At 41.7% G+C, this 27,629-nt stretch overlaps 1 protein-coding gene across 24 annotated transcripts in view; it reads right to left on the bottom strand.

Annotated features, from left to right (window-relative positions):
- PLCB4 (phospholipase C beta 4) overlaps positions 1-27,629 on the bottom strand; it is a 397,020-nt gene that overhangs the window by 135,946 nt on the left and 233,445 nt on the right. For all 24 annotated transcript variants that reach the window (XM_053926118.1, XM_053926124.1, XM_053926125.1 and 21 more), the window contains one exon: positions 23,170-23,268. In XM_053926118.1, the coding sequence (XP_053782093.1) occupies positions 23,170-23,268 (99 nt within the window). The remainder of the gene's footprint in view (positions 1-23,169; positions 23,269-27,629) is intronic.

Below are 27,629 nucleotides of genomic sequence, written 5' to 3'. Positions count from 1 at the left end.
GGAACTCCTTTGTAGGTAACTATTAGCTTTTTCTTTTGCTGTTTTTAAGATTCTCTATTTATCCTTAAGCTTTGGCATTTTAAATTATGATCTTTCTTGGTGTGGTTGTCTTTGGGTCCAACTTGTTTGGGACTCTGTACTTCCTGAGATTCTATGTCTATTTCCTTCACCATATTAGGGAAGTTTCCTTTCATTATTTTTTCAAATAAGTTTTGATTTATTGTTCTTCCTCTTCTCCTTCTGGCACTCCTATGACTTGACTTGACTATGTCAGTACGTTTGGAGATGTCCCAGAGGCTCCTTAGTCTATCCTTGGTTTTGGGTTTTTTTTTTTTAATTCTTTCTTCTTGCTGTTCTGATTGAATGCTTTTTTCTTCCTTATGTTCCAAATTTTTTTTTTCTCAGTTTCATCCCCTCCACTGTTGGTTCCCTGTAAATTTTTCTTTATTTCACTTAATGTAGTCTTCATTTCTGCCTGCAGTTTTTTTTTTTTTTTTTTTTTTTTATGCTGTTGAAGTACTTAATGACTTCTTTGAGCATCCTGATAACCAGTGTTTTGAACTCTGCATCTAATCGGTTGGTTATCTCCATTTCGTTTGGTTCTTTTTCTGGAGTTTTGTTCTGTTCTTTCATTTGGGCCATATTTCTTTGTGTCCTCCCTGTGGCAAAAAGCTGCTTTGTGGCAGCCTCCCTGTGTTTGTTTCTGTGTATTAGGTAGAGCTGCTATGACTCCCTGTCTTAGCAGTGTGGCCTACTGTAGAAAAGCACACCTGTAAGTTGTATGGGGTACAGCCTAAGGTAATCACCAGGGTAGGGCAACCCGTGTCACTGCTCTGGGCTCTGTGTGTGGGAGAGCTTGAAGAGGGGACATTGCTGCTGTCTGGCCTCTGGAGATTAGCCCAGGAGTAAGCTGTCTCCCAGCACTTGCCCTGTTGCCAGTTACTTCACTTTCTTCCCGTATGCCACTGGTGTCCTTCCGGCTGTTGCCCTGGTGCTGAACCCAGATAAGGTGGGTCTGTGTAAGTCCTAAGACCCTTGCAGGTCCTTTAAGAGGAGTCTCCTAAGAATCCTACAGTTTCTTCCACTGCCCCAACCCCCACTGGTTTTTACAGCCAGAAGTTATGGAGACTTACCTTCCTGGTGCTCTGGTCTGGGGCTGGGATCCCTCATTCCCGAGGTATCCCTTCTGATTTTTAGCCACCACACATGAATGTGGGACTACTTGTTCCACGCCTCTGTGCCTCTCCACACTTCTCTACACCTCTGCGCCTCTCCACATCTCCTCCCCTCCTACCCATCTGGATGAATGTGGTTTAATTTCTTGGTTGTCAGATTTCCATACAGCTCAATTTTCGGACAAATCTGGGTGATATTTGTTTTGTTGTCTAGAAGTAATTTTTGCTATAGTTGTGCAAAGAAGCAAAGCATGTTTACCTGCGCCTCCATCTTCACTGGAAGTCCCCCACAGTCACATTTTAGAGCCCAAGAACTAGATAACTTATCCAGCCCAACCCAACTCTTGCCTTAGACCATGAGGACAAAGAAGACAAAAGGGACAGGAGCTCCTTTTGTGAAACTATGGACAAGGTGGGTCCGGGGAGTGTTTTGTTTAAGAGAGGCTAGAAAATCACTTCTGCTGGACTCACTGTAGCTAGAAACTCTTTGTGTCTCCAGGATCCCTGCTCTGAGGGATTTGTGCCACTATGGGATTCCTGAGACACTTCCCCTAATACATGCTACTTCAACATTACTCAATATTACAACTAACTTTTAAAGATTCAAGTTACTTTCAAAATGACAGATTATTTTTCCCTTTATTTCAATTTTTTAAATATTTGGTTAAATAACATTTAATCCCATTTCTTCCTATTAGGAATGGCAGAGGACCTGGCAAGCAGAATATACTGATTGAAGAGAAGGAAAGTATTTGGGTGGGGTTTCTAGATAAGTAATTGATTTTATTTTAATTTTGATTTGTGGGTATTTCTTACCTTTTCTTTCCTACCATTACCCACATTAATTGTGGATGACTATATCTTTCTACAGCATCCTCAAATAGGGGCTGGTCAAACTTAACAGGGGACTAAGGATGGGGATTTTGGACTAGCTGGTAAATGCATTAACTCTTTTTAAACATTAGTTGTTCAGAAGCTCCGTTGTGCTTGTGAGTGCCCAGGTAGATTAGGATAGAGAGAGAACAGAAATGAGTGAGGATTTCCACAGTCCCTCATGACACTCCTGCTTTCTAAGAGAGAGGACCCTCAAAGGGACACTGGGGCCCAGATTTTGTCATTTATAGTTCATGGGTTCGAATGCCAGCCTCTTCACCAGGCATCTTCTGAAGAATCTTGGAGTGGTACCATGTAACCTCACCACGCTTCATTTTTCCCATCTGTAATGTGAGAAAAGTGATACCAACCTCACAGGGCTATCAAAATTGAGGAACCCTAAGTACTTGGTACAATGTAAATGCTCAGTAAATGTAGTACTGATGAGAAAACAACCCAAATACTATTTGAGGGCTGCTGTGCCAGGCATTTCACAAATACTGTCTCAAGTAAATCTAACGGCAACTCTGCAAGATTTTAGATCAGATCAACACCATCCAGTAAATATTCCACAATGATGTAAATATGCCAGATGGACACAGCCCAACATGGTAGCTATGAGAGCCGCATGGGGCTGATGATGCACTGGAAATGTGGCTAGTGCAACAGATGGGATAAATTTTTAATTTTCATTCATTTTCATTTTAATAGTCACATGTGATTAGTCATTACCAGATTGGACAATGCAGTTTTAGACATTTAAAAAAAATGCTTGAAGGGCAGTAAATTCTTTAAAGTGAGAGTTGATAAGTAACACTGAGATTCAAACTGATTTCTCTGATTACAAAGCCCATGTCTGTTCTATGCTGTTGACCTTGACCAAGCAGGTCCCCCGCTCTGCCTGTCACCAACAGATTTTTGAATTGTCAGTATATAAACACTGCTTTGGCAGGCTCCACCTTTGGGTAAACAAGGGGCTCACCCTCCTTGTTTCCTGGTTTGATAAGAACTAGGAGGAGGAGAAAAGGACCTTGTCAAGGTTGGAGAGAGACAAGTGAAGTCTGAGTTAGGAAAAGGCTACCAGGGGTCTTATAAAGTATCAGTAACATTATAAATCACTACCACCAAACTCGATGAGCCTAGGTGTGGCCTTAAGACTGGGAAGGCAGGTGGTGTCTGGAGACAGTTACCCTACAGATCCCAGAGCTCCTGCTTTTATCAGATCCTGGAAGCAAACAGCCCAAGTGTGGCCTATTTGTTTTAGCTCTTTATTCCAGAGGAACTGGGTGCTGAACAGATCCTTTTGGATTCTGCACACAAACATTCCTGTCAGAATCACAACATTTTTTTCCAACTTAAAACTAAAGCCCTTGGTGATGACATTCTGCTGTCAGAATGATTTATGGACTGCTAGAACAAATGGGTCCTTAAGTTGTTTTTTCCCTCCTGGGTCTGGTTTCCCCTTGGAAGGATCCAGAACATTCATTCCATTTGCTAATCTCCCTTCTATTTACAGGCCCCGTGAGATGCCTGACACTGGGCTCCTCAGCTCACATTCTGTAGAGGAGAGGCAGGGCACTGGCCATGGCCATTGAATCACGGACCCTTGTTATTTGCTACTTACCTCGCAAAGAAATCTGTCACACAATGGAGGAGCATTGGCAACTCCTGTGTTTCTATCCTTTGCCTTTGACTCTTTGCACAGAGGTCCCTATTGGGTTAAGCTGTTTACATTAATACAGACTTTCCCCCCATATATGTTGCTCAACCAGAACCACCAGGGACTCCAGTTCCAGTTCTAGCCTCCTGAGGAGCAACTTGAAGACCTGTTTCTGTGCCTCTGCGCCAGCTGTTACCAGCCAGGGTGCTGGGCACTGTTCCAAGCACTCTGTACACATCAATGTATTAGCCTCTCAACATTCCTGTGAGGGAAGTACTGCTATTATTCCCATTTTACAGACAAGGCCACTGAGGAATGGAAATGAATTGTCTTGCCCAGTAGTGGGTGGTGCAGAGCTGGGATTGTTGGCTACAATGTAGCACACATTTGAATCACACCCATGCTTAGACCCCTAGTGAGAGAGTAATATTGTGAGGCTGTGGGTCCAGGTAACTGGTTGGCAGTCACATCTAAAGGACGCTCTGCTGTTCTTGTCACTAAATGCCAGTAACTATCAACAGGATTAGAAGGGCCTTGGAAATGTTTTAGTTCTAACTGCCATATTTCTTGAGGATTCCCTTAACTGTGCAGACTGTATTTTAATTACCAGGTTAGGAGCGGTGTGTTTCACTACCTCATAAATCATGTCAGAACTTTATCTCAGATCCTAGTACCAAGAGAAAGTGTTTTTTCTGACCTAGTTGCTTTACTTGCAACCTAACAGACACTGTGAATGCTGACCCTGTTTCTCTCTCCTGCATTGCTTTCTGCTAGGGTCACAAGTAGCTAATCTGCAGCTCACTTATTTCAAATTCATGGGACTTTTTTGCTACCCATAGAGAAGCTGCCAGCTAATCTTGCCTGTAGTTTGATGTGCTTTCCCATTGGTTTTCTCATTCCAATCTATATCCCTGTTTTATTCATTGTATCTAGTGGTTCATATTTCTGCATTAAAGCTTCCTTTGGGCTGTGGAAGGAACACATATAAATAAACACAAAAATCCCTTTCGTAAACACCAGAAATTACTGGGCATTTTACATTGGTTTTAGGGCCAGACTGACCTGATCCAGATGTGGCTGACACTTACCGGCTCATCTGAGCTCCATTTCTCATCTCCAAAGGCAAGAATCACAACAGTAATAGTTATCTCAAAGGTTACCTCTGAGCATTAGCATCCTTGATGCAAAATCTGAATCCATGAAATTATTAATTTTTAACATAATAGCTCAGTAATAGTAATTATGGTTAATGTTGCTAGTATTGATTATGATTAATCATCCAAGAAACAAATGAGGAAAATACCACCATCCCTAATTTACAGATGAGGAAACTAACCCTAACTGAGGTTAGTGAGTCACGCAAGAGGACATATAATGTGGCAGAGCCACACAACCCTGTGACAGAAAGAACATTTCTGTTTTGTGGCTCTTTACAACGAGCGTCGGTCCACTGTGTGCTTATTTCTTCTGATCCGGAACACAAATCCGGAAGTCTGTGCAGGAGGGAAACCCGGAGTTTACAAATTACTGTTTAGCTAGACTTGCTGAAAGTTTGGCTTCTGAACAGGGAGGTAAGGCTGTGTTTGTTCTTCTCAGCCCAGGCCAGCCTCAGCCCGTACATTAGGCAGAGAGGACCAGCCACCAGAACAGTTTTAGCCTCTTCCTTCTTCATGGGCATGGCAGGGAGTAGTGACCCGAAGAGACAATCCCTGGGTGGGGCGCCCCTGCCCTGAGCCCCCGTGACACGGCAGATCGTTCTTTGAGGGTGAGAGGACGATCAAGTGAGTTATTCAGCAAGTTTTGCAGGAGCCAGACCCACTGTTGACCTTGGGTTCTAAATTCCAGAGAAACAGAGATGCAAGGGTCTCCCCTCAGTCACCAACCAGGAGCATTTCCAGTGCTCGTTTCAGCCATGACTGTGAAATACAGTGACCCCTTATTCTGGTACCACGTGGAAAGTTTAAGTCCACTCATTTCATTTCATTCTTACCTCAGATATAAAGAATACCATCAACGTTCCAAGTGGCCTGGCTTGGAAGAGTCAAAAACAGGCTACTGAAAAGCAACAAGAAAGGCCCAACAGCTTTCCTGATTTTTCATGCTATATTTAAAGAAAAAACTGAAATTGGGCCTGACAGCGCTTATTATAACTAACAAGCTCTCTGACACGTCCTTCGTTGTGTGAGAAGGTGGTCCGCTTGACAAGGATTGGGATCTGGGGAGGGAGGCGGTGCTTGGACAAGCCACCCGACAGGGTCCAACTGTTTCCAACAGCCCACGTTATGGTCATCAACAGTTGTGAATTCCCACCTTCTCTTTTACTTCCAGATAAAGACCTTAAATCACCGGGGCTTATCTTTCAAGGTCTGCCAGTGTGAGATGTCAAACTCTTTGTGTCTGTCTGTCTCTCCCTCAGAAGCTTCTGGATATGCCGGGGCCAAACCTGGATGCTCAGATTCTGAGAGGACTCTTAGGTCGTAGCAGAACATTCAGACAGGCTCCCTGATTCTTGCCATAGAACACTTGAAAAAGTTATTCCTAAGATATCTAGCAATTACCTCTGAGCCTGCAGAAGGCAGAACACAGTCAATAAAACATGCTGTTAGGAGGAGTGGGTGGTCACTCAAAGTAACTTTCTTGAACAGGAGCACCCATGTTAGTAAAAAGTTGCCTTAGCAACCAAAATAAGAAAAAATTAAAGAAGATCAGCTTACTCAGAGCCGGGGAGGAAACTAAAGGTTTTTGCAATGAATATTTACAATATATATTAAAAATATGTATGCCCCCTCCTTCCCCGTCCCTTGGCCACACCAACTCAAAGATTCTCTCCTTGAGTAAATTTGAGTCAGGTTCCTCTGACTATTCTTTCCAACTAAGCCTCAGCTTGTGGACTTCTGTGCCTGTCTTTGCAATGCCCAATGTTGGCAAGAATCCTGCTAAGTTCATTTAGCTAGAATCCCTGACCCTCAATATTTGATCACCCTTGATATTTGATTGGGTTCTTCAACCTCCACCATCCCCCAAGTGGTATCGAATCACCCCGGTGTGCCTTCAGCAAAAAACTGTTAGGTTGGTTTAGCCAAAATCTACCCTGACCCCTGATGTTTCCTCTTAATAATTTTCCATCCACTGACCCCCATTGGCTACAAATCCCCTTGCCTTGTTGCAGAGCTGAGCTCAGCCTCTCTCCCTTCCTGAGAAACCCCCATTGTAGCGGTCTCCTGGATACAGCCTTACCATATTTTAACAAGTGTCATAAATAACTTTTTCTTTAACACCCCCATCCTCTCAAATTCTAAGAACAACAGGAGGTGCTTTGCAGATGAGCTTGAAACATGGAGAGGCTGGTAAGTCCTTCTCTTCAGTAAAGCACTTCTAATAAAAACACAATTAATTCCAGAATAATAAATGGCACTGAACAAATGATTAGACATACGGTGACACAGAAGACATATAACTGAAGAGGTAGGTCATGGAAAGAATGTTTTAAACTATTGCTAAATGGAGATGACAGACCGTGTTGGAAAGAGTCACCGAAAGGAAAGGAATCACAAATGACTCGCATGGAGTTTCCCTTTGATATATGCATTTCCCATGTAAATAATCCAGCTTTTAAAAATGCTTTTCTTCACACTAGCTTCATGATACATCATTCCCTTTCCACTTTGTCTTCTTAAACAGCTTATATTTAGGCCTCAAAGATACACAGTTCTCATGGGCTCTTAGGGCCAATTCTGACTCTATCCCCTCTTATTGTGTCTAAAAGAAGTGCAGAAATGATTGCAACATGCACACAAGGGCTACTACTACCTTCTAGAGAACTCTGCAGTGAGTGAGTGAAGAGTTGACTTTAGAAAACTGCAGTCCCAAAAACCTAGCATGTGGCCATCCTACATGGGGAAGGGGATGGAGTGTTGGAGGGGGGTGGGGCGGTTGGAGGGGGCTGCTGCATCAGCTGTGTCACCAAGGAACTGACACTGGGACAGACTGGGAGGGGTAAGGGATTCGTGAGGGGAAAATGCCGATGAAAGAGAAAGGGGAGAGGGAGCAGAAATAAGAGGGAGAGCCTTCAAAGGCAGGAGGCAGGACCAACTCCTGTGCAAGGAGAGCAGGGAGGAAGGAGGACTGGGTAGGAAGGGTCTCAGGCTGCAGTACATCTCTGTCAGGTGGATGGGTCTAGAGCAAGGACTGCTCACCAGAGGAGCCTTATCTGGAGCAGGAAAGGATCAGCTCCAGTATCTCCATCAGGGTACTCAGTGGCTGGGACCTTGGCAGGTACGTAGTGGGGGTGCTGAACATGCTGCAGCTGGAGGCTGTCCACTGACCACTGACCACACTCTCGGGGCAGGTTTCTCTTGGAAGATTAAAGCGGCGCACCTCCCCGGCTGCAACAGATGGCAGCTCTTGCTAATCCTTCTCCAGATGCCAAAATAGAATCTCCAGTTCCAGTTCTTTGGCACTCTTAAAATTCCTTACAAATTGGCACCATTTAAATAACAATAAATTTAAGTCCAAGATATGTAAGGACTTGCTGGATTGCTGTCCCTATTGAGTGATAAATGAATTTCTTGCTAGGGATATAGCAGTAAATAAAATCAAAGTCTCTGCTCTCATGGTTTACATTCTAAAGGGGGGGATTTTGACAAAGAACAGAAACAAGTAATATATCAGGAATTGATAGCTGTAATGATAAAAGTCTTAGAGGGTAAGGGGAATGTGTGTGCGGGTATGAGCACTCACGGTTTTTTGAAGTGAGATGATCATGAAGGCCTTCTGGATGAAGAGACTTCGAACGGAGCCGGAATGAAGTGAGGAAGCGAACCATGACAATGGGGTGTACACAGGAAAAAGCAGCCCGGAGAGGGAGCTGAGGTGGAGTGTGTCTGGTATTTTCGGGGCACATCGATGGGAAAGTGAGCTGAAAGGTCATGCAGGGGACTTGCAAGGGGGACAGAATGGCCTTGGAAATCGATTGGAAAGACGTAGGAAGCCACTGAAGGTTTACACTAGAAGAGGGACATACTCAGGCTTACATTCTAAAAATATCCACCTTATTTATCCCTCACAATGGCCCCGTGGGGTAGGTCTTATCACCCCAGTTTTTCAGACAAGGAAGCTATAGCTTAGTGCCTAGTGAGTTTACGACTGGTTCATTATCCTATCTCCAAAATTAACCTATTTTGGCTTAACCCCGAATCCATGTCCTTAATAAATGATGTGTATTTTAAACTCTTCCAGAAAGTGCTCTCTGGAAAAGATTTTATTCTAAGTACCACTTAGCACAAAAATCCTTTCTTTATTTGCAAACAACATCCCGGCAACTTGGCTATGGTGAGCAAAAACTGGGCAACTCTGCATCTCCCAAAGTTAAGTGGGGCACCTGCCCTTTTAGGAGCTCGGGAGAAGGAAAGCCACACCAGAAGAACAATGGAGGTGCCAGTGACACTGTCCCCAGGGCGACTCTTTAGTGTGGCAAGTATGCTGTCCTTGAGAAGCTGTACTGGCTCAGCCCACACAGTTCATTCCATGTTTTGGACAAGGCACCATTTCAGAGCAATTTCTGACTATTTATGGCTTTAAGAGCAAGTAGTTTAAAAACCATGTGTTTCTTATTAATTTATCAGAATTGGTATTAAGTATAAAAAAAACTGGGTTCCTTGCTGAGAAAATTTTATGTCTATTTCAAATGACTGAAAGAAAATATTAGTTCCTTTCATATTGTACATTTTACCTAGCTTTTTAAAAATTTTTTGTTTGTTTTTAATAGCAACTAAAAAAGTCCTGGTTAGTATTTTACTATCCACAAAAGCTAATTTTTATTGATCATAAAGTAGAGGTATTAGTGTTCTTAGGGATACCTATTTGCTCTTAGGGAAAAATAGGTGAAGTATAAATTCTATCTCTCTTTCCCTAAGAGAATCAAATTAAGAACTCCTGGATGTAATAGTATAATAATCATGGTCTAAAATAGATTTAAAAAAATGGGTGACTAAAAGAGTTGATCAGATCTTTAAACAGTTCTAACTTCCATTACTGAACTTTAGAAAATATTAAAATTATATATATATATATTTTACAGCATACATATTTTCCAAAAAAAAAATGCTTCTTTGTGTAGGAGAGAAAAAATTTTCCTGGACCCTCTTAGGGTCCCTGACTGGGTCTAAAAATTAAACAGAGAAACAGAGCTTAGCAAAAGTAAAACTAACAAATTTATTTAAAGTAAGTTTTACTTGACACAGGAGCCTTCATAAGGAAATGAAGACCCAAAGAAACAGTTTAGACCTGAGTATTTTTATGCAAGTTTGATGAAGATGGCCAGTCGTGGAGGAACAGGACAGGTCAAGGAGTATGAGGTAAGTGCAGTAAACTGAGGGAGACGTAGCAAGACCTGCGTGTTCTGACTCTTCTCAGGGTCCCTATGTCTTCAGAGAGAAGGATGCTCCTTTCCGCCAGGTGTAGGGAGGGCACCTGTCACATGAGGGTTTTATGACCTGTTTCAGGGAGGAAGGCCAGAGGGGAGGTCAGAGTGCCCTTCCTGTTTCTGCTGTTTTCTCAGTCTCCTTCAGCTTAAAATATTCAATATGCCAAGGTGCCATATTTGGGGGCAGTGTGACCTGAGGGCCACCATTCATACCTGGCAGTCATTCTGAGTCACTATACACGTGGCTGTGATTAGTGCATGTTCTCTTTATCAACACATCAGTTCTCGAGACTGGCTCCATCAACTACTATAAGTTGGGTAGTTGGCAATTCTCAATAATGTGGAAAATAACCTCATTTAATCCTCCCAACCATCTGAGGGTTTAAAGCGATGACTGATGGCAAGTGCTTAGCACTGTGTCTGGCACATTAAGTAGTTTAGAGAGCTCAATAAAATCTAGTACGTTCAACTCCTCTGGAAAAAGAAAAGTCGCTTTAATTGATCAGTTCTTTCCCCATTATCTGCATTGCCTGTTTGGGGGAGATTAGCTATAAAAAACTAAATGGATTTAATTATTTTTCCTTCTCAGGAAGCCTAAAACTCCTTACCTTGCTCTCTGCCTAATGGTTCTTAAACCTGAGCTGTGTCATCCAAATCACACGGAGGGCTGTTAACACAAGGGTTGCTGGAGCCCACCACCACGAGTTTTATTTTTGTAGGTCTGGGGTGGGCCCGATAACTGCCTTTCTAACAAGTTCCCAAGTGCTGCTACTGCTGCTGCTGTTCAGGGACCGCACCTGGAGAACCACTGCAGGCTAGGAGGTGCGGGATCCTCCTGCTCGGCCTGTGACTGGCTGGCTATTCAACCGTTTTGTGCCCTCGTTTTGCAGTCTGTAAAATAAGGCTATAAAGACCTCCCTCGCATAGAGTTTTTATGGGGTTTTAAAGAAACAATATTTGTATAGCATTTACACGTGTGACACCGTTTGTACAGTGCCTTGTAGTGCTCATGTGGCAGACATTTCTATTGTAAGCACTAAAAAGCACCCTCTCGAAAAACAACCAAAACCAGTAACAACAAAAATATTTCCTCATAATTTTTAGGAATAGGGAATTCACTCACATATAGTTGAGTTCTAAGAAATGCAATTTTATTACTCAAGCAGGGACTCAAAATGATTCACTTTAAAATATACTGTATATTGCAATCGACTATTCATTTGTACACACTTCAGTGAACTCTATTAATTCAATGGCTAGAACACAGGCATTAGCAGAGTACATTCCCTCTGAAAAATGCGCAAACAGACAGGATACCTTTTGGGCCCCTTCACCATCAGCCTGAGATCTGCCGGGCTGCGCTCAGCAACCCTAGTTAAAAGGATGCCCTGGACACCATGCTCCTGTGCACCTGCAGCCACAGACATGCCTTGAAGGAGCTGATTTGAGCATTTTCTTACTTACACTTCAGGCTGAAGACAAGCAATATAAAGAACCAGCACTATTATTTTAGCCATTGAATTTTAACTAAATTCTTTAGCATAGCACAGTAATATTTTAGGGACATATGTTGCTCCTTAGCTAGTTTCTTATGTTTTAATTTGATTGGCTCATTATTTACACATTTTCTGCCATTTGCATTGTATTGTTTTCATCTTTCTAGCTCCTTTGGAATCGAAAGTCACACAGATTCCTTCTCTACTTGCCTAATGGATGCGTCTCACGTTTTGCCATGAATAAGCAGTCCTTCCTGTACCCTTGAATAGCATCAATCTCAGTATGAGAGTTTTCCACGAGACTGACTCAGACACTATTTCATGGCTGAAATGCTTCTATTCCTCCAAGGAATAGAGTTATTGTCTACCCTTGTGAAGAAGTGAAGAAAGGCAAACTCAAAGAAACTTCGCATAGAGGGAAAAATATAAAAATGGGAAGATAAGCAAAAACAAATAAACAAAAGTGGAGCATCTTAGAAAAGAAAGACAAGAGTGATTACTTATGCAACAAAATCTGATACAATCATAAAGAAAAGGGAAAAAAAGGAAGATGACTCAATTAAAAATACATGAATGCATTTGTAAGAGAAAATGATGAACTAAAAGTAAATTACCTGAAACTGTAAGTAACATCAACACCATCAAAACTAATTTGTTATTTAGTTTTGTGTAACATTATTTGTCTTCTAAGCTTGGTGTGTTCAAACTACAGCCTGTCAGTCGAATCCAATTGGCCCCTGTTTCTGAAAATAATTTATTGGAACACCATTCACTCATTTATGAATTGTCTATGTTCTGTGGCTGTTTTTGTGCTACAAAGATAGAGTAGTTGGGAAAGAAACGGGGTGGCTCACAAAGCCTAATGTATTTAATATCTGGCCTTTTACAGACAAAGTTTATTGACCCCTGTTCTAAGCCTTTTCAACATGAGACGACCAATGACAGAAAAAGTACCTAAGACACCTGCGGCTGACTGCAAAGAGGGCCACAACCCTCCCTCCCTTCCTCTGCAAATGTCTAGCAATGTGACTTTGCAGCTCCTCCCATTAAGAAGTGGAGCAGCTCAGACTGGATGGCTCACTTAGTTGGAGCATCGTCCTGTGCATATGAGAGGCAACCGATTAATGTTTCCCTCTCACATCTCGCTCTGGCTCTCACTCCCTTCCTCTAACTCTAAAAACGTCAATACACATATCCTCAGGTGAGGATTTTTTTTTTTTAAAGTGGAGTGTATGTCCCTACTTCTTGAGTCTGGGCTGGCCTTGTGACTTGCTTGGGCCTCAACAATGCATCAGTAACTTGGCTGTGCCCAAAAGAGAATAAACCCTGCATGCTTGCAGAAGGGTGACAGACCCGCTGGGGCGGAGATGAGACCATCCTGCTAAGGCCATCCCAAATCAACCTCCAGTCAGCCCAGCAAACACTTGGTGTGCCCTGCAGAGCCCAGCCCAGAGAGCTGACCCACAGAAGCATGGACTGCATGAATGGTTTCTGTCTTAAACCACTAAAGGGCATTAGACTATGTCACCCAGAACATGCCACTTTGGCATATGGATTATTTGAAGCTGAAGGCAATTGAGAATCAACAGATGCAGAAAAAGGCCTTTCTAGAGCTTCCGTTATCTGATTAAAAGCAGAAACTTCTGAGAAACGAGGACTTTCAAAAATCCCCTCTCCAGGGAGTTTTACAGCCATGAAGAAAACAAAAAGTCAGCAACAAGATGAGTCTACACAACCCTTACTAAAATGACCTTTGTCTTCCATTAGTTTCCCCATGTATTTACCACAATTTCACAATTTACCGCCCCTAGAAGCCCAGAGCCCCCTTTCCCTTGTCTAGTTACTTCTCCTCAATTTACCACCCATTGGTGTATGCACTTCTGAGTCTAACTACTTTGGGTTTTCACTCTTTTCTGTGAAGCTCCTGTGCATATAAAAATATTAGAATCAAGAAAATTTGTTTTCCCTTTCTCCTGTTAATCTGGCTTTTGCCAGTTTAATTTGCAAGTCCCAGCCACTGAACCTAAGAGGGCAGAGGAAAAGTTTTCTTCCTTTACATCATTAAGTGTTGGTGTGGTTTGACATGCAACAAAATTTGCTACAGTCATTGACCACTAATTGATCCTTTAAACCTTTGTCTTTCCACATTCCTAACTAAGTTCTTTTCTCCCTTTCAGGCTAATTGTTCTTTCCAGATTTCATATCACTTCCCTTACTGGGATTTCAAGCCAGGCTTCCTCTTACCCTGCATGCCTCACTGTAACTTCATTTTCCAGTCGGTCAAGCTTGAGGTCTGGTAATACCTACTTAGAAAAATTGTCTCTGATTATTTCAGTACTTTTAGATTTCTCCATTTACCAAATCCTTGGATAACTGTCTGCACAACTTAGCACTCTATGGTATATATCTTATCTCACCCATGTGTTTTCACTTCTCCAATCAAGGCACAGCTTCCTTTTCATCAAGGACAGAAGCTCCTTCTTTCTCCAACTCACATACTCAGAGGGCTGATGGTGATGGATGGCAGGTCAGTAAACTCTGTGATATGAAATTACTCTTCTAACCTTATCCACAAATAAAGGAGCAAATGTGCTCTAGGAGTCTATGCGGCAACAACCGGGACCATCCTGGATTTCTGTTAATCAACCCCTGAGTTAAGACAGAGAATGAAAGTTGGGAGAAGTTAAAAGCCATTTATTGGCAGAAACTTTAGGAGTCTGATTATTAGTGCCAAGAGTTGACTGATAGCTCTTTAAGGTTTCCAACAGTTTCTGTTGGGGTATTGGCTGAACATTTTACAGAAGAGACATGGTCTTCAGTCTAACGCTCTCCCAACTGAGCTATTTCGGCTGGAGGTAAGAGACATGGTCTCAACCTTGGTGGAATCTTTACTCTGAAGAGGTATCTACTCGCACTGGGTGACTCATGCTCTCCTACTAGGAGCCTCTAGCACAGGCATATCGTCCCCATGTGAGGTGAGAGGGATGCTCCGTCAGACAGATGAAAGGACTCGCTCAAGGTCATAATTTGTAAATATCAGAGTAAAGGCTCAAACCAGGCTCTTTTGTCTTCAAATCAACTTCCTTTCTGGAGCTTTCCAAATGATACAGAACTTTCCTTAAATGCCTAACTCTTAGATGACAATGAGCTCTAAGCTTTGGGGGCTTGAGAGTATCGATAACATTATCAGCACTGTTGTTTTAAAGTCTAGTGGAGAGGAAGGAACAGGCCTGGGTGTTTTTGCAAAAACCTGGTTGATGCTATTTCTTGCAACTTTGGGTTGTTTCAGTGTTCAGACCAACTAAGGACCCAGGTGCCCAGTCACAGCTCTCTTACTGTGTGAAAAGAGTCACATGGCTATGATGACAAGACAGGTAACTAAAGGCTGATGGATGAGAAATCATATAATCCTTAGGTGAAAAAAAATACTCTTCAGACCCACCCACTTTCACGTCTGCTCTTTCCTAGCACAGGGATGTTAAGAAATTGTCTATGGAGATACAGCCGTTAAAAGGAAAAAATAAGACTGCAGCTCACCTTCCTTAAGTTCCTGGTATCCCCAACTACAATGTCATATCTCCTGCGTGCACTTGGCCCACACCTGAAACCATTCTGCACACAGCTACCAGTGTAACTGTCTCCAAATGTAAATCAAATCATGCCAGTTCCTTTTGAAACATAGCTTTCCATAATAATCAGAAAAAAAAATCGAAACTCCCTGTTCTGGTTCTACACCACTGATTCTCACACTTGAGTGTGCACTGGAGTTCTTTGAGGGCTTGTTAAAACATATATTGCTGAGTTCATCCCCAGAGTTTCTGATTCATCCATGAGAATTTGCATTTCTAATAAGGCTCCAAGTGCTGCTGACGATGCTGGTTCGGGGAGCACACTTTGAGAACTGCTTGCCACTCTACACGATAAGGCGTTTGCCTACTTTGCAGACTTCTGGTTTTAACACGAGCCCACACACGATGCCCACTCCACCCAGGATGCCGACAACGGCCCTGGGAGTGGAGGACTGAGAAAGGAGGAGAATGCATCCATTTGTTCATCCTATTGGAGAGTTTAGTATGTTTTTCAATTCCCTTTTTGCTCAATTTATTTTTAACTAAATCTTATGTGATTTGTATCATATGCAAAATGTTTCTGACATGCTACAGAAAACGTGACAATAAATAACGTTCATTTCAAGAAGAGGAAGCACACAGTGCATCCATAAATGTACTTCTTCTCTGGTGTTCTCTTCATTTGCGTTAGTCTGCTCAGCATCCTGTGCTGGAAATCCCTACCGTGTTTTACACTCTTTCTCACCTTCTACATCCCCCAGGTTAGGAAATTCTCTAATTCATTTTCACTTCTTAAACATTTTTTTAATTCATGTTTTTGAGAGAGAAAGAGAGAGAGGAGAGAAATATTGATTTTGCCATTCCACTCGTTCATGCATCTACGGGCTGGCTGATTCCTGTATGTGCCCTTCCTGGGAATCAAACCTGCCACCCTGGCATATTGGGACAATGCTCCAACCAACTGAGCCACCTGGCCAGGGCTCTAATTCATTCTCATACTCAACCTCTTCCCTTATTTCCCACATGTGCAACGATCTATTGGGTCCTTGAATTGCAGCTTTTCCCTCCCAGGCTATTCACACGGGAATCCAGCAGACCCACTTCCCATTCATCATTCAGACTTTACTCTTCCCTACTAAATGTCAATCAAAGACTCCTATAGCTTTCAAGATGTCATGCCAAAGCCTTGGGCTACTGATGGTATGGACACTGCCCATCTCTGTGGCTTCAGCTGCTGTTCTGCACCGCCCTCCTTCTGCCCCAGCCAGACAAGCCACGCCCCCCAATTCCACACCCATGCTCTTGTATGAGCCATGGGCTCACCCTCAACTTAGCTGTGCTTTGATTAGCTGATTGGCTGACTCATCAATCAAGACTTAGCTCTAAGGGAGCCTGCTCTCCGAGGCCACCCAGGTCAGTCCCCTGGACCCATTGCCCTTCCAGTCTTCTCACAGCACAAGGAGCACAATCCTACACCTTCCTCATCACAACTTGACTGTGGGCGAAAGAGTAGGGGTGAGGCTGGCAGAGCATCTGGGGCCATATACTCAGGGCCTGCAGTTTCAAACTGAGACATCCGGACTTAATTAGGTGTATAATGAAGTAATATCAACACATTTTGTTGGTTTGTTTGAAATATCCAGTTCTAGTAGGGACTGCAGCTTGAAAAAGCGAGACTCATGGCAAAGCAGCCAAGAACTGAACTAATATTCACCAGGCACATGTAGTAATAAGTTCTGTAGAATACACATTCAGAAATCGAGCTCCGTTTAACTCATTTCCTTACTTCTTCTCTGGTCCCCTAACTCCAAATTTGAAATTATATTACTTTTAGTTTTGTAATTGGCAACTTTTACACTTTAAATAATGAACACAAGCCTCTATTCCATGCACCATCATCTGTACCAAGAGTACCTCCCACTGAGAATATTAACTCGCTGGTCTTTCCTCCATGCCTCTGACCCCTTGTATTTTCCAACCCCTGTTGGCACCCTTACTTTATGTAAAGTTAGTAACTTCTTTTACATTCTCTTTTGTCAATATGATTAAATATTTTGCCTACCTTTAGGTTGATTCTAAAAGTGGAAAGACATAGATCATGATTATTATCATTGTGACTGCTGTGTAAGTATCCTTCACTGTAAAATACAAGTAATTGTGCAACAATTTCACTTTCTGCTATTTGAGCCCAATATCCTGACCCTTTAGGTCAGCTTAAATTATCCAAAACATGGAAATAAGATAAACAGTTGGCTGTATGTTCTGCCAACATTATACAGGAGCACTATCTAGAGACCCGCCCAAGAATGACTTATTTCTATAGAAGGTGTAACTTTGTTTGGTTTATTATTCACCATTGTTTAGGTCCCAGATTCTCTGAAGTTAGGTAGATAAACTGCAGCTGTTTTTTGGCCTGTAGAGATGCATGTGATTTGTGTCTGGGAGCAAAGACTGTATGTCTTTTCCCCCTAGAGCAGTGAGCAGTTTTGTATCTAACAGATAATACTGTTTCAGTGCTCCTTTCCTGATGGTGTTAAAACTCTCTTCCTCCAACGCACTCAGACCTAACTTTACCATCATGCTGGTGTCCTGGCTGAGGAGTTAAATACATTTTAAGTGAAAATACTTTCTCTGAGGGTTGTGTTTTTAGTTTTTTGAAAATTATATTTGAAAAATCCTCGCTTCCCTGACGAGCAGCCGGGAGTGTGTAGGCGGTCTGGACCTTTTGGGGCTTCACCATGTAGCCCACCATTTGGTCTGAGAGCCGCCCGGGAAATTCGCCTGTCTGCTCCGCCTGCACTTCGATGTCTCTCTGGGCTTGACAATGGCCACAACTGCTTCTGTTTTCCTAGCAGTAGTTGTATGCACCAACTGTTTCCACTTATGTGCATGTAGAGGACGGGGAGGCAGTGACAGGTGGAAGGGAGTAAAGACCAAGTATTTACCAGAAAAAGGCACCTCATCTGGGCAGCTCGCCTCAGAGGCACCCAAAGCCCACAGGTGACAAAAAGGGGTGGCCCAAGCTGGGATCTGTGATGTGGGGAGGGTGGGGCCAGTGGTGGCTGGGGTGAATCATCTACTAAACATTTAAGTCTCTGGCCCACCTACCACTAAGAAATGGTCGACAAAATTGCAGGTTCCAACTAAATGAACTGGAAACTGTTCCTTTTTGTTGGGAAAGAAAGATGGTATTAGGAAATCTGGTTGTACAGCAGTTTGAACGGACCGCCTAGAACTGTGCTGTCTAATAAGATAGCCACCAGCCACATGTACCTATGTAAGTTTTAATTAAAATTGAACAAAATTGAGAGCTTGGTGCCTCATTCCCACTCGCCACACTGCAAGCGCTGAGTGAACAGCCACCCGTGGTGATGGGCAGCAAAGATACAGACCATCACTGCTATGCTCCCATGGGGATTGCTTTTTTTAGGACAGCAGCATTCTTCTTAAATATAAAGTTCTTTTAAAATTTTGTTTGTTTTAAGTACATACTTGGCCCTTCAAGATTACGCAAAAGGGAAGGAGGTCTCAGGAGTCTGGATGGGAGAATCTGAGGTGAAAAGGAAGCCCAACAGCTCAGGGTGACAAGGGACTAGAATTTTCCATTCTTCTCCTTTGGCTTGAAAGGGATAGTTTTGTTTTGTTTTTTGTAATAGTTGAGAAAAGGCACATGGAAAAGAGGAAATGGGTAAATTGGAAAAGGACTCTTGGGGGAGAGCTTTAAAAAGAAAAGAAACAGGAACATGCATGTTGAGGGGGAGAGTGGGGCAAAAGAGGACAGGCAGTGAGACACCCTTTGGCAGAGCTGACCTATGAAATTACATGCGATATTTAATCTGAATGTGTCCCGGAGTGTGCTGCAGGTCTCTGCTACCACCCAATCTTTTGTAAGAGTCCATTTCACACGATGTCCTTGTTCCTGGAACTTGGTGATACAATGGGTTTAGGAAGAGAAAAAAACTAGAACTGGGAGGAGAGAGGTAAGAAGGCCCCGAGGATATGACTAATCAAGAGAGTGTGAGCACCTAGGAATTCTAGGAAAGAGTGGGAGGGCCTTGAGCAGCCAGGGGATGGGGCCCTTTTAACAGGGATATGAAAGGAAAGTCAGGTTGAGTTAGAGACATTTGGGTTCCATGTGTTCTCACTGCTGTTTCTGTCCTCCGCAACAGAAACATCTCTATTTAAAAGATTTCCTAGCAAGCACTGCTTAGAAACAAAATACATTTTGCATTCAAGTAACTTCTAAGTCAAATAAAGTCGGATTAAAAAAAATAGATTTAGAAGTGGCACGGGTAAATAACCAGAGGTTACGAAGCAGGCTGCTATGCAGTTTCTAAAAGTTTGGGCTGCCCCAAAGAAATCCCGCAGTAACGCAGAAATAATAAAATAATGCTTAAAATCGTTTGCACTGATAATATTTATTGGCAAGATAATATAAAATTTTAAAACCATGGCTAGTAAACACTTTTTTTTCTGACTTAGTGAGTGCTCATCCACTTCTCTGCCTTCCTTGAACCAATCAGTGGAACAAAACATCTTGTTTGCCTGACCCTTCAGGCCATCGGGAGAGTTGTCACAGGGCGCTGAAAGCATCTATGTCCCTTCGCATGTGGTCCCTTTGCTGTGACACTTTCGGAGGCTTGAGTTCTGTTTTCTCTAATTCTTGTTCCTCCCACTTGCTCTCAGCTGTCATTGCTCATTGCTGTTTACGTACAAATTGTAGAAACAAAGCTCTTCTGCATATAATTTGTTGCCCTGAATATTTTAATGGCTGTGGCTCCAAAGAATTGAATCTTATAGGATTTGGAAATAATAAGAAAAACTGGCTACAATCCACTTGAAATACTATTTGGTTTTCTGATTTGAAATATTGTTCTAAAGAGACTTATTTACTTTATGAGGTTCATTTTTTTTTATGTTTGCTTAAACTAGCACTTAACAAAGTTGAAAGCTTAGTTAGATATATTTAATGCTTGTTCACAATTTCTTTCCTCCTGGTTCTACCTCATTTTCAGAGGAATCTGGGAAAAAAGCCAATGCCTTTTGAAGCACAAGTAATCAGTATTTTCTAAATGTAGGTTGTGATAACTAATAACCAAAGAATATCATGAGAAATAAAAAATGATTCCATGATGATGAACTTCCAGTTCATGAAACCATATTTTACTTTGCTCATCAAAGACGTACTTCTTTTTCTCATGTTTTTGCTTAGATCATAGTAGTAGAGATGCTTAAGCAGTGATTATATTTAATCACTTCAAAATGACCTTCTGTAAGTAATTAGAAGCCACATAGTATTTTGAAATTATCCTATCGCTTTCCAGAGCCTGGGAAACTGCCTTAGAAACCACAAATCTTTTGGGACACACTAGCCAATTCAGGGAGAGATGTCTCTCACCAACTCATAATGCAGGGCAATGCCCATGAACTTGCTGACGCTGGTCCCCACCTTAGACCTGGCTTACCCGGGAGAAAGATTTTGAAATGCACCTCAGCTGGTCCTTGGCCCTCTTTGCCAAGTTGTGTAAAGTGGATAAAAGCAGTCAACTGCAATAAACTTACTTTGTATTAGGCTTGCACTGTATCCGATTATTCATACTGATGATCACCTTTAACTTAAAAAAATAAAAATATCCCACGGTTTGCCCTAATATTTTGAATCTGTTGAAGTACACATGGGCCCTCGCATGGGTCTCTAGAATTATCAAGTCCTCTCACCACTGCAATTATCAAGAAAATGAGCAAGTACACACACAATAAAATGAGACTGAGTTGGAATCAATTGAATCTAAAGTCCGTTTTGATACTAGACATCTACAGTGAGTTCAGCAGTTGTAGTCATCCTGCTAGTCCCCGGGGAGGGCGAAATAAATAGGGCCCTTGACCTAAAGAAAATGAGAGTATGGGAGGAGAGAGAGAAACATTAAACAGGAATGCAGTGTGACAGGTGCAAGGGTAGGTTAGTAGGAGCGCGAAAGAGTTATCAGTTCTTATTGAACGTATCAAGGAAGATATCAAAGAGGAGGAGAATTCCCATCTGGGTTCCAAAGGAGGAGCAGGAGTTCACCAGTCTAACAAGGAGGAAGAAGTTTATTTCGGAAAATGAGGAAAGTGTACACAAAGCATGTAATGGAATAGTTTATTGGAAGAATTATAAGTGGGTTTTTATGGCTAAAGCAGAGACTATGCGTAGGAATTTGGTAGGAAATGAGGTTGTAGAAATAGGCCTGAGCCAAATTATGGAAACCTTGTATTTCGTTCTGACACATTTCCTTTATCCTACATTAGACAGCCATGAAAGCATTTTAACTAGAGGAAGAGGAGGCTCTGATATATATTTTAAAAGGTTACTCTACAATCACGATTATGACATAGAGGGCAAAAAAGAAAAAAAAAAAACCATACAGAAAGAAAGACTAAAGGAAAACTGCCAAAGAATTAAAAGTGGCTGCATCCAGGTGGTGGAATATTATTACTTTTTCCTCTGAAAGCAGAGGGCAATTAGCTGTTGCTTTCTGAGAAGCAGTAAAGTTTCAGTCTTATAAATAGCTGTCACTTCAACACTTTAATCCAATACAAGAAGCAGAACCACACTGGGGCCCATCCTTTGCCTTTCTCAATTTTGTTTACTTACAAAGTAACTGTGGGATAAATCTAGTGTATTATGATACACATTTTGGAAAAACCAAGTCAACAAGTACTGAGTCACATAAACACGCAGATGTCATGTAAAGTTCTGGCAACCTGAACCTCTGGGAGGGCCACCACATACATTTGAGTTATTTTGAAAGGAACCAACTCTCTGTTGCAAAGGGTATAAGCTCCTTCTTTCTCTCTGCTGCATAGAATTCTATTGTATAAATGTACCACAGTTTTTTGCAACAGCATGGAGTGAAAATAAGCCAGGTGGTGAGGGACAAATACCATATGATCTTACCTTTAACTGGAACATAATCAACAAAAGAAAAAAGCAAACAAAATATAACCAGAGACATTGAAGTTAAGAACAATCTAACAATAGCTAGAGGGGAGTGGGGAGGGGAGAGTGAGGAGAGGGGTTTACAGGAACTACTATAAAGGACAAATGGACAAAATCAAGGGGGGAGGGGGGAGGCAGGGGAGAGAGGTGGGTTTGGCTGGGGTGGGGTGGAGGGATGGGGAGAAAATGCAGACAACTGTAATTGAATAACAATAAAAATTAAAAAAAAAAGAAAGGAACCAACTCACTCTCCACGAAGTCTTCATAATTTTTACATTTCCCTTTGCCTTAGAGGCAACACAATTTCACCACACACCCTTCTCCAATTCACCTCAAATTCAAGTACAATTTAAGAAAAACAAGGTATTTACAATGCTAATGAGGCTTCAACCTACCTACTTCAACCTTCTGATCAGATTGGGTCCCTAAACCCCTGCTTTATGAAAAGCCTGAGCCACTTGCCACCTTGCAAGAACAATAAACAACAGACACTGAGACATGCAAAGCTTGGGTCAAGCTGTTCTGTATCAATGAAACCAGCACAGCAAATGACTAGCGTGAAGTCCAATCACCATTACATTTGTAACAAATCGAAAGTTTTATGTGGAAAGCCTGCCAAAAGCACTTCATTAAGCAAAAACTGTTCCTACATGAAACCCATTTGTAAAACAAGGATAATAATAGCAACAACCTTATAAGGTGATTGTGAGGAATTACAGAATGCACAGGAAATGTTTCAGAAAGTTTCTGGCACACAGTGAGCTCTCAATAATTTTCAGTATCATTATCATTACATCTGGCACATGGTAAGTGCTCAACAAATACAGTATTATTATAATTATTGTATTTCGTACCTTGCCTCTTTCCAGCTATTCCAACTTATAAATCTCAAAGATGTTCTTATTTCTGTCAAAGACTATTTATCAACAGTGTAATTAAAATGAAATAATTATAAGAATGTTTTGAGAGAATCCATTAATAACACCCCTTTACCTCTTCATATCTGTCAAAAATTGCTCCTTCTTGCAAAAAGGAAGGAACTTCCTTCTGCCAGTTAAATTCATAAGGTTTGGCCATGATTATATTCAAGACCTAAAAATGAAAAAGAATATTTCATTAGTACACAAATTTAAAAACAAGTGAAGATCAAAAGTTAAACGCCTTATGTGTTTGCAAAAACTTTTCTTCATACACATGGAATAAGTCCATAAATTGTCTTTTTGCCTTCATCTGACCCCAACTTCCCATCTCCTTGTCTCTAAACCTGGAGAAATAATATAATTAAGAAACACCAGAGGCAATTATTTGTGAAGTTTCCCCTCCCTCTTCAAATCACATGAAATAAGATACTCATTATCAGATGGCACCAGATAAAAGAAAGAAACCACACACTGGAGCCCGTGTACAGGAGAGGGCTACTGCAAAGCCTGTACTATGAGCTGAAGGGTCATGCAAGGGCAGGAGGAGTCCACAGGGTGATGGACTGCAAAATCAGGCAGGAGTAGCTGGAACTTTTCCATCACCCTCGGTCCTTTCTTTAGCCTCTCTCAACTCCTCCTTACTTGGGCCACTCAGAAAACAACAGATAGTCTGCTTTCTAGCAAAGAATGAGATCATGACTTTGAAGGAGAGCCCAGGTTTTGTTCAGGGTGACTGCCTGCACCTAGGAAAAGCTGGGTGTTCCTTTTATCCACCTTCCTTAGCACCATGCACTGCGGTGTACATCCAATAGCTGCAAGCAGGTCATTTTAAATGAAAAGATGAGCACCCGCCAAGAATCCCCAAATACTCAAATACTTAAGCAACACCAAGAACATAGGAGATACACACCAAACACAGTAACTACAAGAACTTATACCCAAGGAAACAGAGTTAACAGTACAAATAGCTTTTGCTTAGGTATAGCTGATATCCTCAGAGGGAGGAAAGAGTGCATTCTCTTCCCCGAACATTATTAACTAGAAGTTCTAGAAATTTAAAAAAAAGATTGTTGAAATCAGACTTTTAAGAGTCATAAAGAATTTTTTTAATTTAAAGAATTCTTTAAAATGTAAAGAATTTTTAAAGAATTATTATAACTATTAAAAGTAGGAATTATAAAGAGAACTCAGATGAAGTTGAGCCTAGAAATTCTAAAAGAATACAACATACACACATACACAAAAACCAGAAATTATGACAAGAATTTAGAGAGGTGGAAATGGAAGCAGGTTTAACAATCATATAAACCTCTATCTCTATCTCGCTTTCTCTCTATCTCCATCTCCCTCTCTGTCTCTATCTTTTCTTCCTTTCCTCTTTGTAACCAGATACCCCATATACATATAACAATCCCAAAATATAATCATGATTAGACCATAGAGGAAACCTCAGCATTTTTACAAGGCTGAAATTATGATCACCGTAGTTATTGACCAAAAGTGGGCCAACTTAAAAATTAATGACAGAAAGTACATAAAATCTGTACACATAAGAAAAAGCAAACTTATGAGCATACTTCTAAATAATTCTTGAGTTAAGCAGACTAGTCAAAATAGCAATTAGAAACTTCTTAGGAATGATGGGAACATGCATCAGAACCTAGATATGTAAAAAAAACGCTAAATATGTAACATGTAGCCAACAACAGTAAAAGAATGATCAGTAAAAATTGTTTTCTGAACATTTATATATTAGATAAAAATTGGGCAAGTGTTGGGGAGAGAGAAAGAGAAAGACAGGGAGAAGAATGAGGAGGAGGAAGCATAAACACAGCATTCACAATGAAAAGTTGGGTGTGATTACAAACAGGAAAAGGTAAAAACTCTAAGAGCATGCTATGCATAACTTTAATCAAAATATTTGAAAACATAAATAACATGGTCATTATTAACTGAGGAGGAAATAATGATCGGGGCTGAAAATCAATGACTTTAGTGTTATCTCTGTGCTGGACATTTTTATTATGGGAATATATTCTTGCATTATGTATGCTTGCATAAAAACAAATATGCAAATTTTTAAAAAGCTGAAATCATATAGATAGGTAGATTCATTATTCTTTAGTCTCCAAACAATTTAAAGCCAATGAAGAACATATTAGGTCCTGTTTCAAGGTAGCTTTCTCATGACGTCCACTGCTGCTGTTTGAGGAGGAACTTCTCCATTACTCTTATTACCGACCAGGCCAAAAGCTGGTGAAAGCATGCAGGGCATCCTTACCAGGCCAGCTAAGGTGGGAGGCAGCCCCCCATTAATCAGCACCAAGGCCTCATGTAAAGCTAGAAGGATGAGCTGGGATGCAGAGTAGGAGAAGGGGGAGGTGCTTTTCCCCAGTCCATCCCTGTGTGGGCTGGTCCTGTCTTGCTGTCTCTGAGAATGATTGTAACCGGGTTTCTCTTCCTATCTTTCTGTCTCTCTGCTCCTCTCAGATTGTCCTTCTCTGTGTCTTTCCATTTCATTTCTCAGTGTCTATCTGAGAAACACACACTCACACACACACACACATACCCTCTTCACCTAAGGCAGCACAGAAGCAAGCTTCTATTGCAATGATGTGCATTCATGCCTCTATGCCATCAAACAGATCTACAGATAAGAAAGCAGACCTGCAGACCCCCTCCAGCTGTCACGAATGTGTTGTTCAGAATAACCAACTACAAGGACCCAACTGTGAACATTAAAGACAGGTGAGAAAATGAAACAATATGGTGGCCTCCCTGGCTGACCAAGGCTATGGAGACGAGCAGGTGAAACACCTGTCTTCTGCAGACCTTTATGTGTCCTCACTCCTGCCAACTATGCCTTTCAATATCTCCCTTTGGTTTTTATTTTAAAGGGAATAGCAGACAGAAAGAGACTTCCGGTACAATAAAAGGTCATATTAAAACTAAGAATGAAGCTTGTATCAACTGGCATCGTCTTTCATTGGTTTAACGCTGGTTTCCCCAGGATCCTTTCAGTGAAAGAACACAAAAACAAATGTCCTCAGTATGTGATGTTTCTCAGAATCCACTACTATCCTTACTACTAACCATTCGTCTCTCCCTTGGGTACCAATTTCATCATAATGGTCTCATTTTGTGACGGACTTTGGTGGGGCTAACAGAAACAGGAGGGTGATTTGACCTTAATCTCTATAAAGATTTCTGCAGCGGAGGTAAGAACTCTCTCTATTGCTTACTTTCTCAGAGCTTTTGGGGTTCTGACAAGGTGAGAGTCATTTTTGCAAAATGACATTGGAGTATCCTGCATTTTTCCAATTATAAATTAGGAGCTGTTCCTTGCAGTGTCTCTGAAATACTTCCCAGGGGCAGCAGCTGGGTTATTTTGTACTGATGGTACAACTATGACCTACAGACTAGAAAAGGCTGACCCAGCCAATCGTGTTTAACGGCAGTTTGATCCAGGTAATTGATTTTAAATTGGGAACAAATGAAGGTACATGTTGTAGTCCAACTGACTCCAGAGAAATTTAAAGGGGCAGTTTCTTCCTTTAAGAGGTGTGGAGGGGGGTGGTCTGGTCACTCTATAACTACATCCTTTTTGCAATTATCTCAAAGCCCCACCTGCAGCTAATTAAAAAAAAATAAAACAGTGCTTTTACTGGGCAATGCCAAAGGTTCCTCTTCTCAAACTCTCTCTGGCTTGCCTTCTAAGGCTTCACTTATATGATACTTCAAGGTTCAATTGCCTCCTCCACCTCCTAGAAGTACTCTACCTCCCCAACCAGAGAGGCCACAAAAAAGGGCTCTCCTCCTTCAGGAACATGGAAAGTAAAGGAGAATTTACACAAAGAAGGGATATACAAGTACAACTCTGCACCTTTTCCAGAGTAAACACCTTAAGCAGCCACTGGAAGGAGGCCAGTGCGCTTTTCAATAGTCTTATTGTTTTTAAAATCTTTTGCAACTAGAACGGATTAGCTATTGCACTGGCTGCAGAAGGGAAAGACCCTGGACTGTGGAGCTTGGCAAAGAGGGGACAAAAGACAAAGGGAGTCCTAAAAGGCCTTGTTTCACAGAATTGGTAAAAGGCTCCTTCTAAAGTTGTTGACAAGAAACTGAAGGAGTTTGTAGGAGGACAACGAGGGAACTTAGGTAGGCTGTTGGGGACCAAATAAATATTCAAGTAGGACATGCAGATCATCCATAAAGGAGGCCTTCCATCTATTCATCCACTCATTGAGCCAATTGGCATGAACCAAGGAAGAGAAGTTCTGTTTGTTGGCCTAATCCGTCATGTACATCTTTAAATCTGCTAGGTAGTCTTTAAGATTTAGCAGACCACCTATCCCAGATATGCTGGTTCAACTACTGAGTCAACTCTGCCTCCTTAAGCAAGCTGGGTCAAACTTTAGCAAAGAATTTTTTGTTTCTGATATATGCCTCACGTCCTAGTAGACAACTGACAGAGGGAAGTTCATGGGATCATGAGGTAAGTTCCTGAGTAAGGTAGGATGAACAATGGCCTCC

The sequence above is a fragment of the Desmodus rotundus genome, chromosome 6 (genome assembly GCF_022682495.2).
Source record: "Desmodus rotundus isolate HL8 chromosome 6, HLdesRot8A.1, whole genome shotgun sequence".
Taxonomy (NCBI): Eukaryota; Metazoa; Chordata; class Mammalia; order Chiroptera; family Phyllostomidae; genus Desmodus; species Desmodus rotundus.
This window is presented reverse-complemented; position numbering and strand designations above follow the sequence as displayed.